At 37.6% G+C, this 19,628-nt stretch overlaps 2 protein-coding genes across 2 annotated transcripts; one reads left to right on the forward strand and one right to left on the reverse strand.

The window, feature by feature from the left end:
- Positions 1-552: 552 nt before the first annotated feature.
- LOC149117339 (neuropeptide Y receptor type 2-like) lies at positions 553-1,866 on the reverse strand. The gene has a single exon (XM_089279372.1). The coding sequence runs from the start codon at positions 1,841-1,843 to the stop codon at positions 791-793; it is 1,053 nt and encodes a 350-aa protein (XP_089135498.1). The 5' UTR covers positions 1,844-1,866; the 3' UTR covers positions 553-790.
- Positions 1,867-12,230: 10,364 nt separating this feature from the next.
- Positions 12,231-15,985, forward strand: LOC149117340 (uncharacterized). The gene is made up of 2 exons (XM_089279378.1): positions 12,231-12,503; positions 14,804-15,985. Exon 2 carries the CDS (start codon positions 14,857-14,859, stop codon positions 15,850-15,852), a length of 996 nt encoding a protein of 331 aa, XP_089135504.1. The 5' UTR covers positions 12,231-12,503; positions 14,804-14,856; the 3' UTR covers positions 15,853-15,985.
- The last annotated feature ends 3,643 nt before the right edge of the window (positions 15,986-19,628 follow it).

Here is a 19,628-nt window from a genome sequence, read left to right on the forward strand (position 1 = left end):
GGGGACATCTTTTGTCTCGTTATTGCTCTTGCAGGTTCTTGACACTCGCCCACGTCTCTATCCATAAACTTGACAAATAAATGAACAGAAAAGGAAATGAAAAAAAGCCTCCCCACAAAAGAATTTTTAAAAACAAATAAATTCGACTGATATTTGCCCATTACAAGAACAACCTGCGCAAGCTGGCAATAATAACAGATATTAAAATGCCCCATTTTCACGATTTTGGGTCGCCCACTCCTAAATTAAGGCAGTTTCCATCAATGTTCATTTCTCATTGGCACCCTTATAAACAAAACGACAGAGAGGCCACATTTGTGAGGTCGCGGGCTTATTTATCAGCGCCTCAAATCGTCTACAGCCTCAAGGATACGCCGATATGAAAATAAAAGCTGTTTCTCCAGATCGTCGATTTCAGTAGCCCTCTCTTACCTACTTATATTGATCGACTGTTGACGTATTTGAAGCTTTAAAAATTTCGGTTGAAAAAATTACCCGAAAACTGCATAAACCTTAATTTCGGTGAAGTTGTTTATAATAATCTATCATATCCCTGATTCTTGACTTGATTTATTGAATGATTAAGATAACAAATTTTCGATTCAATGATAGTGGAAAAGCAAAAGACTAGCGCCGGGTACGTAGTCGATTAATAATCACGACTCATCAAAATGTTTCCTTTCTCGGGAGGAATATCCTTAATTTAAGACGAGGTTGGTCTGTCCATTTCTCTACTGTGACTCTTCGTGTATCGTGTGTTCGGGGGAAACAAGTTCTCCTTCCAATAACCTCAGGTGGCTGAAATAGTAACATTTCGTTCGTTCAGGCTGGCTAACCCGTCTGCTCGGATATTCTCTACCGTCGGTCGTGCCTGGGCGGCTGGACTTACAAAATGGCCAACAAGGTTTGGCTGCCTGACTCTGAGCATTCTGAAATGAAGAATTGGATTTAACACGAAAGGAGAATACATCGTCGTGGCTGTCAGAAGCATGGCGGTGTTGAGCGCCTGCCCTTGAAATTCTTCGCTGCGTGCAACAATGCTGCAAATGATCAATGGAAACCTGGATAAAATGTAAGTTCCACAGATTTTTAACGTCAGATATGTAAGTTTTCTCTCCTGGCGTTGATGAAAGGATGAACTTGCCGACTGTAGAATAGTTGGCGCGCGTAAGGTCTTAATGACACGAAAGAAAGTAATTATCACTAGCACGATCGCTTGCGTACCTAGTTGTGTAATTGCTGTTAAGTAAATTAGGATAAATTTACCTTGTTTCGTTCGAAAAGACTTAGGCTGGTTATAAGGAAACCAGGTATAGCAAACAGAGGTCTCTTTTCTTAAAAGTACGAGGAGTACAGCAGTAATTATGAAGGCCACAAGCCAAGTAAGTGGCAGAATTTTCTTAACGTTTTCCGTTGATAGCCGACGACGGAATGGACGAACAACGCAATCGTGGCGATCTATTGTCATAAGAGTTATAGTTAACGCATTTAGCGCTATGCAACCGACAGAAAAAGGAAGACCAATTTTACACAATATCTCAGCGAATGATAAATGGCCAGCCTGAAGGTAACTGACGACCGTTCCTGTTAACAGGGACGGCATACCGAAGAGCGATGTTAGAATACCAGTCAAAGAAAGGCTTGCGAGCAGGTAGTGAGGTACTTTGCGAAGGTCACGGCGTCTTCGAAGCAGGTTACAGACGAAAGCGTTTCCAGAAGCTCCCGCCAAAATCAAGATCGACAACATCACGAGGACTGCGATGGCGAGACTTCTTGGTACTGGTGTGAAAGAATAACTTTTCTCCATCACGGTAGAAACATTCGCATTTGTCGAGTTAGGCATTCTTCCACCCTGACACTCAGTGCTAAATTAAAGTTTTATCTAAAGCTATTACCTGTTATATTCTGTACTATTACAGTACATTTAACAATTGAGGATGACTTCATTCATGTCCAGGAAGTAAAATCAATTATCATACTAAGCACCAATCAGATTGTTGGTTTATTAGCTTCTCCCACAGTGCACGCAAATAGCCATAATGTTGTCTTCTGAGAGAGGCTGACAAATGTTTTTTCAAACTTGACGATAAAGACAACTCGCATTTCATGTACTTAAAATTAACAAGGGATGATTCCCAATCAACCGGAAAATTCGGTTCAAATAAAATGCAAATGAGGATGCACTATGCTTTAGTTTGCAGCACCGAATGATTTTCACCATGAATTGATCCTTTCAAAAGGTTCGGGTTATTTGGAAGGCCCAGGTGCTGCGATAGTAATTCATATAATTTGAATTATTTTATTCACAAGAAAAACGTGATCGAAGCTAAAAAACAAAGAACGTTTTCTTTTCTCGTTGCCATTATGCTCTAATTGATTTCCTGAAAGATCCGGACCTGGCGATGTAAACCAATAGGCCTAGGATGGAAATCCCACCAATTAAAATTCAGGGTATTGCTTGTTCAGAAAAAAAGCACAAGAGATTGTCGTTAAGTTTTTTTTTCCCTTCATGCTTGGCTGCCAGTTTTACTTTCAGGACTGCGATCTGAGAAGCAAAAAATGAATGCTTAGATTTGCGCGGCGGCTTTTGTGACGAGAAATATGGGTTATTGACCATGGGTGTGAGGTCAAGATGGCTGGATATTGGCCAAGTTCGTTTTTTGCGTGTTTATGGAGCGAGACGGAGTCGAGCTCTATTAACTCGCCAAAAGAGAACGAGGCCAATACGCAGCCATTTGATCGAACAAGCTTGGTCTATAAAGGATTTACTATATAGCTTTCAGGAAGATTTTTAATTTGTCGTGTATTTCTCCAGATACGTAAAGGAGAACACTCAAGACAGAAACCTTGTAAATAAACGAGCGGGCTTCTCGTTTGTTGAATACATACAGGAGAGACGCCTTTTACAAAAGGTTTGTTTAGTATTTACCACTTGATCTCGTCCTGAAGGTTAGGATTCAAGCGGTTCAAGTGGTACAGCTTCAGTACGAGTTGGTTCAAGGGGTGAATGAGGTACTTTTCCTTGAAATAAAATGAAGTACCACATGTACTTGACGTAATAATATAAAAGTTACAATTTCTGTATTATGATTGGCTAAGAATATGTGAATTAACCCCAAATCAGTGCAGAAAAGTAAAATTGAGTGTAAAACGATGAAACTGAAAAATTGAGCTCGAACAGACAAGACGGCGGACAAAAGATTAACACTCTATATCAGAATTTTAATACAAAGAATTGATAACAATTAAGCAAAGAACAAAGCTCAGCAAATATAACTAAGCTAGTTACCGCAAATTGAAATGTGTAAGATAGGAAACAAATAAAAAAGCCGCGAGGACAAAAGTATGAAGTTAAGCTTGAAGTGAAATATGCTGGAGCTGATCATGACGGCATTACAAAATCCTGGTTCCTGAAAAACTAATGCTAAAATGCTCCAGTACTTCCAAGCGAAACGCGAAGAGGGACCCAACAAGACCCCCTAAGAACCTGCCACATCTTACTTTTAAAGAAGAAAGGTACCAGCATTCTACTTTTGTAAAAGAAAGGAATAATTTTATATCGTTTATTTAGTTAATAATTGTATTGTATTTACAAGTTTTCAACGTATACAAAATCAGCACTCTTTTTTTACATCTCAGCCTCTCATATATTCTTAAAATATTCTTAAAATTTCGCAAATTTTTGCCTAGATATTCTCATAAAATATACTCTTATAGAAAAAAAGAGTTTATACTAATATGCAGAAACCAAATCACAGTGTACCGCCCATTGCTACTAAAACTTACTCACTCAGTCTTTAGGTCTGTGACAATAAACGCCTATAAAAGAAGGAAACTCTTTTCCAAAATAAGAAGGTCTATTTTAGCTATTTCTAAGCACAGAAGTCTTCTATTGTTTTAGGACGGAAGTTAATTTCGAGAGGACTGTACTGTAGGACCTGTAGAGATAAGTTGCAATGGTTGGAGTGAAAATGTTCTTAGCATGATCCAGTTATTCGTCAGACATTTTTGTTTTAAAATAGCCATTTAGTGGTCAAAATCGAACGTTACTCCGAAATTCTTCAGACCTCGCGAGAGTCAAAGCCAATGACGGAAGGGAACTCTATCTACAATTTGATGAGAATGTTTATTTTGGTTATTGCTGAGCGCAGAAGTCTTCTGTGTTCTTGATACAACCTAACTTTGGGAGGATTGTGCGTGGGACTTGTAAAAATGAATTAATACGAGTGAATTTGTTCTCAACATGACCCTTATCTATTCTTTTCTATTAAACAAAAGTTGAACTTAAGTGATCAAAATCGAAAATTAATGAAATAGTAAAGCTTTAACTTTAGGACACTGTAAGACGGTGGTAGTTAGGCTCCCTGTTTAGATTCGTAAAGGTATGGTGACAGTGTCCCTTTAATTTCCGTTATTTCTTGACTTTTTAAGAAAAAGTAAAATCCAAGATGGCGGATCCAAGATGGCGGGTCAAATCACGTCATTTGAAGTCATGACGTCGCAACCAACAAATATGGTATCATTTTGTAGAGCAAGCTTTGGACTATCTGATCAATGTAAATTTATTTCGCTGTGCCTTAACAGAAGGAAAACCCAAGGGGGGTTTCATTCACCCCGTCCAAGGGCTAAAATCCGTCGCCTCACTCAAGACCTTCAAACAAAATTGGATTTTCTTAGTCTCCTTCCTTAAACCGACCTTCCTTTGGGTTTGTCGGAGGATCATCCAAAGGGATCCTACTTATTATTCAGCTGTATGGAAAGGGCAACTTGCGTTTCAGTTTAATATGGAAAATTATGCTAGGTTTACCAAGCAGTTTTATTTGACGTAACAGGAATCCAACAAGCATACTTTATAACAAGCTGGTGTATCTAACAACTGGCGAGTCAAAAAGAATGAGTTTTAAATCCGACTCGAAACCTTGTTACCATTTTGGCCAAAACAGGGTTCCTTATTCAAATAAAAATATGTAAGCAAATAACTGTTCGGCACGAGTGAATGGAATACCATCTTACCTGTTTTTAACCTTAGGGAGATTAGAAAATATCAGCGCGCCAAACAGAAAAAAAAGAACACAAATAACAAAAAACAAATCTACTTTTAACTTTTAAATCACTAAATGGTATGGCACCAGCTTATATTAGCGATTTAGTTAATGTAAGAAAGCACGCGCGCTATTCACTGCGCTCTAATTCAGGCACTATCTTATTACATCCAGCAGGGAAAATGAAAAAATCTTTTTGTGATAGATCGTTAAGTGTAGCTGCGCCTACTCTGTCGTAGTCGATGTAACTATGTTAACGTGTGGGAATCCTTTCAATGCGCAAGTAATACATATTAAAAAAGACTGGCAATTCCAAAAAAGAATATTCTACTAACCAGCAGGTGGGTATAGTAATGACCAATCAACTCGAATTCGTTTAATATCTCGGACTCGCATACAATCTCTTTATCCCATGTGAAAGATGAGAAAATAAACGCGCCCACTAGGTAAAATAATAGTCTGGTAGTCAATGTAACTATACTAACGGGTAGGAATGCTTTAAATGTGCACATCATACATATTGCAAAAGGCTGCCACCTCACGGAAGCGCATAAATTATAAGAGAGTCTGGTGAAGTGTCTTGATACTTGCAGAAAGTAATTGATATCGCGTTCTAATCCATCTTGGGATGTCAAAAATTCCGAGGAAAGGTGGGAAATTTGTTATTGTTGTTTTGTTTCTTATTTTCTAGCCTTTATCATTGAAACAGGTCTCTTGATTTTAAATTAAGAAAAACAACGCATTTTTCTTAAATATTTAACCACTGCCCAAGAACTTGCTCTCTCATTCGGAGACATTAGCAGTAATTATGTGATAAATGTGCTGGATAGCTACTGGTCGGCTAACCCGCTTATGCCAAGAGGTACAGTGAGTCTTGAGAGCTTCAGTGGCTTTAATCCCTCGATGAGGGGTGGCTAATGGTCCTTCTCAAACACCATGGGTCTCGCTCAGCTAACGTTCGTCTATATAATACTCGATTCTCTGCTGCAAGGAATCAATATGATAACGCTGCGAGATTGAACTCAAATTTTAAGTCTTTTTTTAGTTCTAGCATAGGATTATGGAATTGCTTACATTCTGATTAGAGTAAACTTACGAAAAGGCTGTTTAAAAGACAAATTCATAAATTGCTCCTCACAGAGCTTGGAATTGAGGATGATTATGTTTACGTCCATGCCCTGGTCTTGAAAGTGAATACCCATAATTATTGTATCTTATGACTGTATTTATTATAACTTCCCCTTTTCACAATTCTTTTCATAATTTGTCCAACTTATCACTTATTATGTTGGTTAATTTAATTGTATTCTTTTTGTAACATTTTTATTACATACAATCAGCAAAAAAGAAAAACGGGGGCAGCTTTAGTGAGAACTATTATTAGTTCATTACGTTTATTACAATGCCCGTTTCGATTAGCCTACGTAATAGGCGGGTAATGCAAGTTGTAATTTTGTAATTTAAGTTTAACCCTCGGACCTACAAGGGGAGAGGCGGGAGTGGGGTGGATGCCATTATATGTCAATTGTGTGTCCATCATTTTTGGCGTTGCCATGGTAAGCGCAAATTTCATGTAGGTTTGACCAAAGTTCAATTTAGTTGACATAACTCTGTATTTTTTCAGTTTTCTTCATCAAATGCCAGAAATTCGCCAATTTGTACATTCGTAAGCATTGTGGCTTGATTTTGTATTAATTTCCATTGTTTCCTGACTTTTTAAGAAAATAGTAAAATCCAAGATGGTGGATCCAAGATTGCGGGTCAAATGACGTCATTTGGGAAACGCTATTCTCGCCTTCTCGCAGTCTCACATTTACCATTCACCAGCCCTAATATTCTGCTCGACAGAAAACAACAGCCCAATAAAGAGCTGACTACCCAAGTAAAACAGAATAAGCCAGAGCGCGAGGTTAATATTCTGTTCAAGAGATAACAATAGCTCAATGCCTGGTTTGTAGAGTCACGCCATCAAAAATACAAATCGCCAAGATTTAGGTCTGTGCGGTTTTTCATTCGCTCGTTATTCGGAAAAGTGTTTCATCTAAATTTATAATAACAATTAGAACAATAATTCGCATAAAGAATAACAAAAACTTTGGCTCTTATATTTGTGCAATTTTCTACAAAATTGTTATTATAATTTCAACCCGTGTGGTGTTTTTGAGTAAATATTAATGTCGTCATTTACTCCAATTCTCAACCAAGCCTTTGAACAAGGAAAATTAATGGCGGTCGTAAATTCTCGGAAGTAAATTCTCTCCAAAAAACGTGAGTTCTCTAATCGTAATCAGAATTATATCACCTTGATTCTAGGTCATATGCTTCTGTCGTAATAGACTGAAATTTGGCAAGATATCTAGTAAAGACCTATTGTGTGCGAAAATGTAAAAAACTGATCACAAAGGCAAAACTGCGTGACAAATAAAACACGTATTGGGTCCCGGCCGTTTCATGCTACGTTTCCTGGCGTGGGATGACAAGTCGTGTACAAGATTAAAGGACCTCCCGGACAGAAGTTTTTTACAGGGTAAAGCTCCTCATGAGACAAGGCCTGGCCAAACGGAGTCGCAAGTAGACCCAAGTTTTCAACTTGGGTCCACTGGCGAGTCCTTTTGGCCAGGGAGAACATCCGCTCTTGTATAACTCTAATAAATTTAGAATCAGAATAAATTGGTTAGCGAGCTCAATAACCATTCTAATGCTAAACTGACAATGTTTTCTAATAATGAAGCCCCGCAAGCATCAAAGGAGCAAACAAAGATGGCTGTGTTTATGTTGGAAGGTACACTACTGTCATAGAGTACAATCGTTTGTTTAGCGGCGCTGTCGCACTATATGCATGAAACACGTAACCAAAGCGCTTCTATTGGCTTGTTCCTCAATCAGAAGTAGACAACTTCAGTTGTGTTTTGTGCACGGTCAAAGCCAAAAAAGCAAACAAAAACTTACAACAAAGAACTTGTTGGGTTTCATAAAACCATTTCCATCTGGTTTTTTTTAACTGAATCACATGCTTTGTTTGTTCGCATGTACGACCAAACAAAATACATAGTGTCAATCAGTAGGTGTTGGACAGAAAAAGGGAGAGAGCATCTTTTGATATTCCTATTGGCCACTGAGAAAACCAATATTAACCTTCGCGAATGGTGTATTTGCCGATCGTCGTCACATGAGAAGGTCTAAGAGAGGAAGTCTTAGAAATATCCAAAAAACGCTTCAAACGCTTTGGCGCATTGATAATCGAAGGAGATTTTGGCCAAGTTTCATAAAAATCCATCAAATCAACGTATCCTATTAATTAGCCTAAGGTAAGGGAATCCAGGCAAAAAAAGCCCAAGGTTTCGAATTATAAAGTTTGTCAACCTCATGACATCCAGGATACAGCACATCAAAGATGTTATCAGCGCGGCCATGTCGCCGACCAATGGAACACAATCTTGTCACTCCAAAAGACAGTCCCAATAACAATAACTCATTATAATTCACAGGGGAATACAATTTCGCAGTCAAAGTGATTTGCAGTAAGGGAAAAATTGAGATCTAACGGAAGGTGTTGTGAGTCAGCGAACCAGAAAAAAGCAAAGGGAAACCGACTAAGAGAGCGGCGATCAACAGGTGACCCGGAGCAAAACGCGCACCCACTAGGGTATGCTTTTGTTGTAGCATTGTACGTTCAATCTGTTTGTGAGGTTGGTTAAACCATGAGCCTTTGTCGTTAGCGTGAGTTCGTGCTTCTTGTTTTCATGGAAGGATTCTTCGTCTTTCCTTGTTTTATCCGCCCCGTGTTTCTTATCACATACTATCCACTTCTCTCTCTGTCTTTTCAAAAAACTCAAAATAACTTTGTTTACAGACCGTCATTCCAAGATTTACTGATCTTCCTTTAAGCGACACAAAAACGCATAACTCTTTCGATATAAACAGGTGATGCAAATCTTTGTATTTCAAGTCCCCAGATAAAACCAGATGTTAAATTGATTAAGTTAAACTTATAGTCAGTCAGAAGTAAACAACTGTTGTGGTCTGAGCACGGTCAAGGCCCAAAAAAGCGAACAAAAACATACAGCGTAAAAAGAACTTTGTTGGATTTCATAACCATTCCCCTCATTAACTTTGCTATAAATAAGTGTTTTGGCTATACAAAGAGCAAAGAAACTCTTTTCCACATGTTAACAAACCTTGCCCTTTGAAAGTCAGTAGTAACCTTAACTGGCTTTACCTGCCTAGCTAAACTAAATAGAAAACGTGTGTGCGTCTTGCTCTGTTGATAAAGCTATAACGTGATTCAATTACCTGCCACAAACGCAAAACGTGTAGATATTTTCATTATTACATTTCCTTGAATAATCAATCAGTAGTTTTCAAAAGCTAGGCGCTCCTGCTTTTCTTTATCCTATGCATTTCCTTTTTTGTGGACATTTTTACATGTAACTAACTTAAAATACTGTTCTACAATAAGAATATATACTGTTTTTCACAATCACAGTCCATTTTATAAGATTATTCATCCACGTAATGATAATTTAAAAGTCAGCGCTTTGTCGATTCAAAACATTTCACTGAAAAATTAACCCTGCAGACTTGTTATAGAATGGCTTTCGCAGGTAACAACTTGAAAAGCTGTTTTCTTGACATACGCAAAGCCTTTACGTTGACCCGTTAATTTTACATGAGACGTAATTTATTTGCATTCGAAACACTTACCGAAAACAACAACCTCGCTAGCTGATTCTACCACGTGTCTTTGACAAAGATAGAAAGCATCAAATGTGCCACTGCACTGGACCATCAGTGGTCCCTTTTGTGAGCTTTAGTGTATATGATCATTTGGAGGTATAAAGGAGCCCATTGATGGAGTGAAGTCTGCGAGGAGAAAGAAGGATTTGAATTATTATGGTTTAAATACTAAGTTTGGCAAATTGATTACGTTCGTAAGCCTCGACTTCAACATCGATCAGCAGCAGACCATCAACGGTGTCTTTGGTTGTATTTAAGTATTTGGGTTTTAAGATCCCGTTGATGGTTTCCTGATCCGATGAAGCATAGTTGATTCATAGTTGGAGGCCGAAGTTTTCCCTATAACTTACTGAAATACGAGAAACGTGATAGTGCGTAATTATAATACAGTCGAACCTCGGGTGTAATATTATACATTTTATTCTTGGGGTTCGACATTTTTATGTTTAAAAAAAATGCTTAGTGTAGCATGTAAATAACTAGCACAATCAAAATAGATCAATAAAACGTAGCAAAATCAGAGACCAACGACGCGCGGTATGGATCAAGTTTCCTGACATTTTACAATTCAAAATGGGGTTTTGTATAATAATAATAATAATAACAACAACAACAACAATAACAACAATAACATTAATCATAACAATAATAATAACAATAATATTAATTATAATTTAAAAAATCCAACACGTTTAATATACAAAATAATATACAAAAGATAACTCTTTAAAAGAATGTCAAAAATTTAAAAATATAAGTAACAATTTACATAATAATAATAATAATAATAATAATATTGATAACAATAATAATATGTTTTTTAAAATAAAAAAACTTTATTGAGCACTTTTTCATACAAACTTAAATCTGGTAAATCTATTAAAAATTCAGAAATATTTAATAATAATAATAATAATAATAATAATAATAATAATGATGATGGCACTTTTATACCCACATGTTACGATGCGGATATGATCACAGGCGCTTTTCAAAATTATTTATATCATAGGACTATTCACAAACAAAAAAATTAAATGAAAATAATAATCCCAATTCTAATCATATTTTCATCGAAACAAAAAATGCATCACAATGAGTGATAAAATAAGTTAGAAGAACAAAAGAATTAAATAACGTAAAAGATTGTCTCCATCTATCATCATTATAAACATTGTTCCAATATCATTATTTATGTCAGTTTATACTGTAAGCCTCTTTGAATAACTATGGTTTTAAAAGAGATTTAAAAGTTATAAAATTGTCTGTTTTTCTGATGTTTAGTGGTAGCTTATTCCATAATGAGGGTGCAGCTGCCACAAAAGATCTATCACCTTTCGTCAGTCACTGGTTAAAAGGGCTGTTGACGAGAGGTTTTTTGGGCAGCTGGGACGCGCTTTAGTGGCCGTTGCGTTTGTGGAGAGGTGGCCGTTATAGAAAGATTAAAATAACAATGAATGAATGAATGAACCGTCCGCCGGGAACAAAAACAAGTGGACGTTGTAGAGAAGTGGTCGTTGTGGACAGGTGGCCGTTACGTCGACTTTGGGGCGCTAAGTGTAAAAATATTATTTGGCTAATATTTTTCTAAATTTCATGTTATTTAGTAAATCTCAATTTTACTGCGCTTGTTATTCATAAATCACAATTTCAAGGACCTGCGTGATTTACAAAAAGTACGCAACATGCCTTCGCGATTTATAAATCGCAAGTGACTTAACCTTGCGATTTATAAATCACAAGCGATGTGTCTTTGCGATTTACAAACCACAGCCAACGTAAATGTGTGATTTATATATCACATGCAGTGAAAATGTGCAAATCTGGTGCGATATGATATCGAAGGTGCGCGATATTTATCGCACATGTGCCACATATAAATCGCAAATCTGCCAGCCGAATCCTGCTACCCCAGCGAGGCCCTTTGCACCGAGTCACACTGACGAAAACAGGTGGAGTTACAGGTAAAGAAAGGAACGGAGAAAAAAGGAGGGGCCTGCGCCCAGGCCTCGGCTCGTTTCAACCTCGCTCTCGCCACAAGTTCCGTTGGGGGGACTTGGTCTGTACGCGTAACTGCCGTCCACCGGGTTTAACCTGCTCATTTTCGCCCCTCCCTCCCCCTCCTCTTTTTTTACCCGTTCCTTTCCTTACCTCTTACTCCACCGGTTTTCGTCGGTGTGACTCGGTGCAAAGGGCCTCACTGCGGTAGCAATTTCGGTGGCAACCGTCCAAGCACCTAAACCCTCTTTCGGGCCACCAACTCGCTATGGGGGACCCTGGTGCCACGACCCTTTGCACCCCCAGGCACTAAGCGCAAATATTAACATATCGCAGATATTTGCGATTGATATATCGCAGCGGATTTGCACAGTTTACGCAGCTTGGGATTTACGTATCACACATTTACGTTGGTTGTGATTTATAAATCGGAAAGGTACGTTGGTTGCTTGCGGTTTATAAATATATAAATCGCAATGTCACATCGCTTGTGATTTATAAATAACATAAAATTTAGCAAAATAATGGCCAAGTAATATAGTCGCCCCATAGTCGACCTGTTTATTTTATATGAAATGTCTTTTTCTTTTCTCCTTTAATCGAGTGTTTCCAGCTGGTTTATTTGCATTTATTTAAGGAACACTGGAAAGCTTGCCGAGAACAACAACCTTGTCGATGCTACATCGACAAGGATAGGAAGCATCAACATCTTTTTGCTCAGTTAAGGTAAGTCAAATATGTATTAAACTGTTAGATTAAAATAAAAAAAACTGCTTAACTATCGGAGCTCCTGGCGGAGAAGATCCGATAGCTATCAAAGGATACGTTTTAAAGAATTCCTGACGTTAGCTGGTTTTATAGAAAACCTGTATTCAATTGCGATCGCTGAGAGGCAACGAGCCGATATTCGGGGGATCTTAAAACTGGGGAAAAATTTTTTTAAAAAAATGTTACTATAACCGAACAGTTTACAGCACTAGAGAAAATAGAGCTACAAATGTGTTTGTCTTGCAGCCGACGAGTAGACCAAATATTAAATACTTAAGGTTACTCCAAACCTTCGCGGGGCTACTTTTTCCAAGTTTTCTTTTTTTCAACCAAATTAAAGTTCATTATTCAAGTTGCATTTTCCAAAAAATGAAAGTAAAAGATTAAAACGAGCGCGAGTTATTGGGAAAAAGAGGTTTAATAAACCTTCAAGGCATGTACTCCTCAGCGACCTTTTCGCGGCATATGGGTTGATGCAGAGATCCTATATCAAATACTTTCAATTTGAGATTTCATGTCCGTCAAGAGTGCCTTCTTGTAATCACGCTTCAGCAATTGCTCCTCGGTTTCTTTTTGTTTTGTTGCGCATCGCTTTTCCCCGTTTTGCCCTATATTGTTGACCACCGGCCTAAAACGTGACCGTGAAACGCGATTGCTTTACTGCGAAGCTCAACTTTCCATACTGTGAACGCTAGGGGTTCTGTACATGTTATTCCATTGGCTGGCGGCATTTTGAATTGACATATCTCTCTGAGAAGGTGTGATATGTTTATAAATCTTTAGAAGGCGAAAACTTGCACTTGTTTTTCGAGAGAATCCCTCCTCTTTAAATCGATTAAAAGGATATGTAGAATCGACGGTTTTCCGTGAAATTTTAAAATGTATTCTTTACCTAAAAGGCAACCAGTGTAATTTTTGCGAAACAAGCGTAATATGGTCATATTTGCGGCTCGAAGTTAGTAAGCTAGCTGCTGCGTTCTGTACTCCCTGCAGTTTAGTTATTTCACAATCTGAAAGTCCATAAAGAAGTCCATTGCAATAGTCAATTCTGCTTGTGACGAAAGCATGCAGAACCATTTCTAATTTATCTCTAGCTAAAAATTTACTTATTTGCTTAATATTGTGGAGCCAGAAAAATGCCGCGCAAATGCCGCGAAAATAAATGAGTTTAGAGATCTGTGCGAATAAGGAGGACGAATCGAAGCTAGACAAATGATTGTCTATTCACTGCACTCTAATTCAGGCACTATTCTATTACATCCAGCCGGGAAAACGAAAAAAAACCTTTTGGTGATAGATCTTTTAGTGTAGCTACGTCTACACTGTGGAACGCACTCCCAGTAAGCCTGCCCAATATTGATTGTATTTTAACTTTTAAATCTTTTCTTAAAACATTTATTTTTAAGTTAGCTCTTAGCCTTTAACGTTTGAATTACTTTATTATTGTTAAATTTAGTTTATGTACATATATTTAGCATATTTTAATATTGTAACGCGCTTTTGATCATTGAATGTTAAAGCGCCACTAACCCCCCCAAATTTTTTTCATTTAATAAAATTTAGTAGTTTCCTTGATTACTACAGCGAAAAAATTATCTCGATTGATAAAATCCCTGAGTTTCTACAGGCGTTTAAGCATGTAATTTCCATGTTCACAACCGCGCAATATAAATTAATAAATTATTATGATTATTATTATTAAAAAGAGGCGACTTTTTCAAAGCAGTTTAGCTATAAAAAACTGCGAAAAAACTTTTCTTAAAAACGTTGTCGGACGTTGTCGGACGTTATTATCAAGTAAAAGAAAACCAGTATGAATATTTTATAAACACGAGAAAAACAATGGTTCATTAAAAAGAAAGGTAACATAGAAATATGCTATAAGGTGAACAAAGAGTTTAGCACTGAAGGAGTCACTCTGAGTGTTAAGGTTAGGCCTTAGTTCTTTGATGAATAGCATTTCGTAAACGAGGCAGTCAAATTTCCCCTGGCACTTCTTGAGAACAAGAAATTGGCCCTCATTAAGAAGATTTTTGTCACCGTGCACTTCTAAAAGGTGTTTACCGATGGCCGAATACTCGTGTTCGTCAATGCGTTGATGAAGGTGTCGGGCTGTATAACCAACATAATCTGCAAATAATAAAATGATAAGTAATATAATCTACACGTTGATGTGAGCTAAGTTCAATTCCTGTCAGTTGCCTGTCTTATACAGGTAGTAGAAGATCTTTAAAACAAGAATTCGCTTCTCTCCACAGACAGACGGGTAATTACTTCGAACAGCCATACAAAAAGAGAATAGAGCTTCAAGATGTCTGAACACAGCTTTGAGACGTCTTTTGACCACCACTTTGAGAAGTTATCTTTATCTGAGTGCATACCCTGGATGACTGTAGGCTTAGTTGAGTCTATTGCTATAATAACAATCAACCTCTGTGCGATAATTGTTTTTATAAAAAAACCTGATTTCCCCATGCCAAGCACGCATCTGTTGATAAATTTGGCGGTCATAGATATGTTGGCTGGAGGATTTGTTATGTATGGTCTGTTTTATTCGGTTGGAACATTTTGTGATGTATGGAACTCGCATTTAAATGAAGGTTGGGCAAATGATATACCAGATACATCCTCCCAGTTTTTCCCTATTAGTTCTTTATCAAACATCACCATTATTGCTTTAGAACGGATGTACGCGACATATCGCCCGTTCATGCATCGCTTGCTGAAGAAATCGGTGTACGGAATAATAATTGCCGTTGTTTGGGTTACAACCAGCTTCGTGGTAATTGGCCATGCCCTTCTTGTTCAATATGGAGAACCTTCCACGCGTTATTTCTTATTGATTTCATTTATTGGGTTGTGCCTTTTGATTATTTTTGTTTCTTACGTGTCCATTGTTATTAAAGTCCGTTGGGGAGCGCAGCTTCAACGCCATGGTGCAGCCAGTAGAGAAAGAAAACTGACCATGACATTGTTGATTGTGACTGTTGTATCTTTACTGCTATACCTGCCATTTATTATATTACGTTCGGTTTTTAGCAGTGAAGTAAAGAAGGACTTGTCCTTTTCAGAGTATTTTCATTTATTTAATGTAATGTTGGCTTTTTATTACGCCAACCACCTCGTAAATCCTATATTATACGCTATCCGCAAGCCAGAATACAGATCAGCTGTACTTGCACTTTTTCGGAATCGACCACAGCGAGAAAGACGTGTTGCAGATTTACCTCTCCGTAACAAGGAAATAATGGGAAGTAACAACGTAAGGTTATTGCGCATTAAATATCTGGACGAAACCAGTTCTTAATTGACTTGAGAACTTGCAAGTGTTGTTGCTTAGATTAACCAGCTAAGTCAGTTGAATTTGCTGACCAAGTAGTTGCCAATTTATTACAGATTGTAAACAATTATTGGATGCGGTTTAGATGATGTCTAGAATAATCAAGGTCGAGGTAGGGGTTATTAGTTGAAACCGAAGGATGAGGCTGATAACCCTCACCGAGACCTTGATTATTCTGGATATCACAAAAACCGAATCTAATAACTGGTTTATTATACATTGAACGAGAAGAAGAAAAGGAAGTCATGTGTTTGCTTCTTCACTGACGGCAAGCAACAGAAAGCGTGCGAACTTGACATGATTATCCTTAGAAATCATGCACCGCGGTCATACATGACATGATAACCCGTGACCTTGAGTGTCCTTGACGTGATTATTGTATAATCTGCAGCTAGATGACGTCACAGGCGTTGATTTCGAAAATTCACTGTGCGCTTTTGGCCAATCAGAAAAGAGATAGTGAGTTCAATGTATAATAATAGAATAATCAAGCTCTAAACCTAATAAGGCCAGGGAGTGGATTAATTTAGCTAAGAGAAATGTGTGGTAATGATATAACTAACACATACCAAAATGAGATGTGTAAATTAAAGAAATCAAACAAATGTAGGAAAATAACCTAATAATAATAATTGCAACGTTAATAAAAAATAGTCTTATAGCTGAAACTGGAAAACAATCTAGTAACTCGGTGACAACATTTGTATCCTAAGTAGGTGACCAAAACTTTATGTTATGATATCTTTAGTTAAGTAACGAGTTAATTGCCCGGTATACGTACTATCTTGAGTGCGATGATATTTTCGATTTTCCAGCACTCGCCATTATGATAAATGCCAAGTTTACATCGATGCAGAACGCGAACTGAGAAAAGCATCCTAGGTTAAGTGATGCAAAATAGCCGAAATCGACGAGCTCGCTGCTCAAAACCACTGAGCGCAATAACAAAAACGAATTATTATTTATTTTGTTATGAATTGAATTTTATTTATAGCTCTGTACGGAATGTTTCGGTTTCCGAAAGCAGTGGTGTATTCCTAAGAGATTCAACTTGTTCATATTACGTTGTTATTCTGTTCACGTCATAGAATCTTTAATAGAGGGAAATATCCCGGGGGGGGGGTACCCCCTTATATGTGCTCAAGAGAAAATGAGGGAGACTCCTGGTCAAGTTATTTATAGATGGACTCTCGAACGGAAGTCTGTTTTCCGAGACGTCCGCATCAAGACCAACCTCGATCTGATGTTTTTAGAGTTATGGCGGTGCGTGACAAAAAGCTGTGATCGCGTTTGTTGAAAACCATGTATTTACCTGGTGATTTTTAGCCATTTAAGACATTGAAGTATTTGGAAAAGTGCTTGTTTAAATGTTTGTGTGTTCAGTGCAGTTATATTAATCAGTGTCCTAAGTTCCAAATGTTAACACTATTTTCCGGCAGCTATATTGGTGTCCCACAGAGGAACACCAACATGGCGGCTCCATATTAGGCTTTGTAAATTTGCGCAGAACATTTCGACGAATATCTCAACTTTGCGACAGCGCACACACCTTAAACTTGACGAAATGTCTTCTTTATTTATCTTCTATAATATCACAATTTCTTGAATTTATCCACTGAATGGTTTTTGATTTTATTTTTTATTGTGTGACAGTGAAAACGCCCTACGGTCCTGGGCTTATCTCTCAGCGCCTCACGTGTAGAGGATCCTACTCAGGCTAACATAAAACTTCTCACGTCAGTTAAGGTGGCTCGAACGGAGTTTTGAGTAACGATACTTTTCTCCTTTGATCGACTAGAGCATCTCCATTATCAATCCAACAGAAAGTCGACCGTTACCGGCGTGCTAGAGAAAGATAAAACTCAGTTTCAAATGAACATACCGCGTTTACCAAGATCTAAGTTACCACGGAGACATTAGGACGTCATATGCCATTTTTCACGAGACCTAATAGCTTACCATTAAGGGGTAATTTTGGAAATGAGAGGTCGGATCTACGATCTGTCATAGTTGTCTAGACGATGGCACAATTTTAAAAGGTAAAATTCTCAGAGCGTTTTCAAGAAAATTGCGATTGAAGTTTCAAGGTGTTTTTAAATGTTATTGTAAACTATGGCTACAAGACTTCAGTTAACGGTATTTTGGTACTAAATGAATCTTACAACATCTTATTACCTCCAGTAAAGATCCCGGAGAAAACCCTTTGTTTTATTTTCTGAAATATTGGCTTGAATATTAAGTGATGTGGAGTGTTATTTACCTTTTTTTTTTTTTTTTTATCAAAGATTGACCCTCGAATTGTGTACTTGGACGGGAATGTAAAAACAAAAAAACACACACACTCGATGATTTTTTTAAACTTGGCCCTCAATGAGATCAATCAATATTCAACGTAATCCCTAAATTTCAAATTTATTGACACATTTGAAAACCACGTCAACTCAGCCTCAACTCAGGCCAAGGTGCTATTACTTGAAAAGTATCGATCATTTGAATCATTTTATTCACAATCAGAAAAACGTATTCCTCTTCTCAAGGACCGTCTTCCATGTACCGGAAAATTCAATGCGAATAAAATAAAATGAATTTGCATTGTGTTTTAGCTTGCCCAATCGCAACAGGAAGATTTTCAAAGCGAATTGATCTTTTCAAAAGTTTGCGTTATCCGGAAGGCCCAGGTGCATTAACTGCGGTAATAACTGATCTTTTGAAAAAAAGGGAGGGGGGGGGGGGGGGGTGGGTGGCTCGAAGAAACACCGTTTTCTTATCTCATTAGAATTAGTTTTTAATTGATTTCCTGAGCAGCAGGGACCCTTCGGGCACTCAACTCAAGGCCAACTGCTATTACTTGAATAGTGATCGATCATTTCAATCATTCTATTCAAAAGAAAACACAATCAAGAAAGGCCTTTTTGTCATCTGAGTTCAATTGTTTATAACTGCTTCCCGGCAAAATGCAGTTTATGCTTTCGGAAAATTGCTTATTGAAAAGTTTGCACAAACGTTTGTCATCAGGTAAAAGTTTGTTTTCCACCATGTTTGGCGGTCAATTTTCATTTTGCGTGACAATGACGAAAATGAATTATTAATTTTGTTGTGGCGGCCCTTTTGAGAAAAGATTTTTAAAAGCGCTTTTACATACATCAGTAAGAAATGTTTTGTTGACGTAGCTTAGTGTTTGCTAAGTTTCAGGGAACATCTTTTGTCTCGTTATTGCTCTTGCAGGTTCTTGACACTCGCCCACGTCTCTATCCATAAACTTGACAAATAAATGAACAGAAAAGGAAATGAAAAAAAGCCTCCCCACAAAAGAATTTTTAAAAACAAATAAATTCGACTGATATTTTCCCATTACAAGAACAACCTGCGCAAGCTGGCAATAATAACAGATATTAAAATGCCCCATTTTCACGATTTTGGGTCGCCCACTCCTAAATTAAGGCAGTTTCCATCAATGTTCATTTCTCGTTGGCACCCTTATAAACAAAACGACAGAGAGGCCACATTTGTGAGGTCGCGGGCTTATTTATCAGCGCCTCAAATCGTCTACAGCCTCAAGGATACGCCGATATGAAAATAAAAGCTGTTTCTCCAGACCGTCGATTTCAGTAGCCCTCTCTTACCTACTTATATTGATCGACTGTTGACGTATTTGAAGCTTTAAAAATTTCGGTTGAAAAAATTACCCGAAAACTGCATAAACCTTAATTTCGGTGAAGTTGTTTATAATAATCTATCATATC

The sequence above is a fragment of the Orbicella faveolata genome, unplaced genomic scaffold, assembly GCF_042242905.1.
Source record: "Orbicella faveolata isolate gen_17 unplaced genomic scaffold, um_ofav_v1 contig_12, whole genome shotgun sequence".
Lineage (NCBI taxonomy): Eukaryota > Metazoa > Cnidaria > Anthozoa > Scleractinia > Merulinidae > Orbicella > Orbicella faveolata.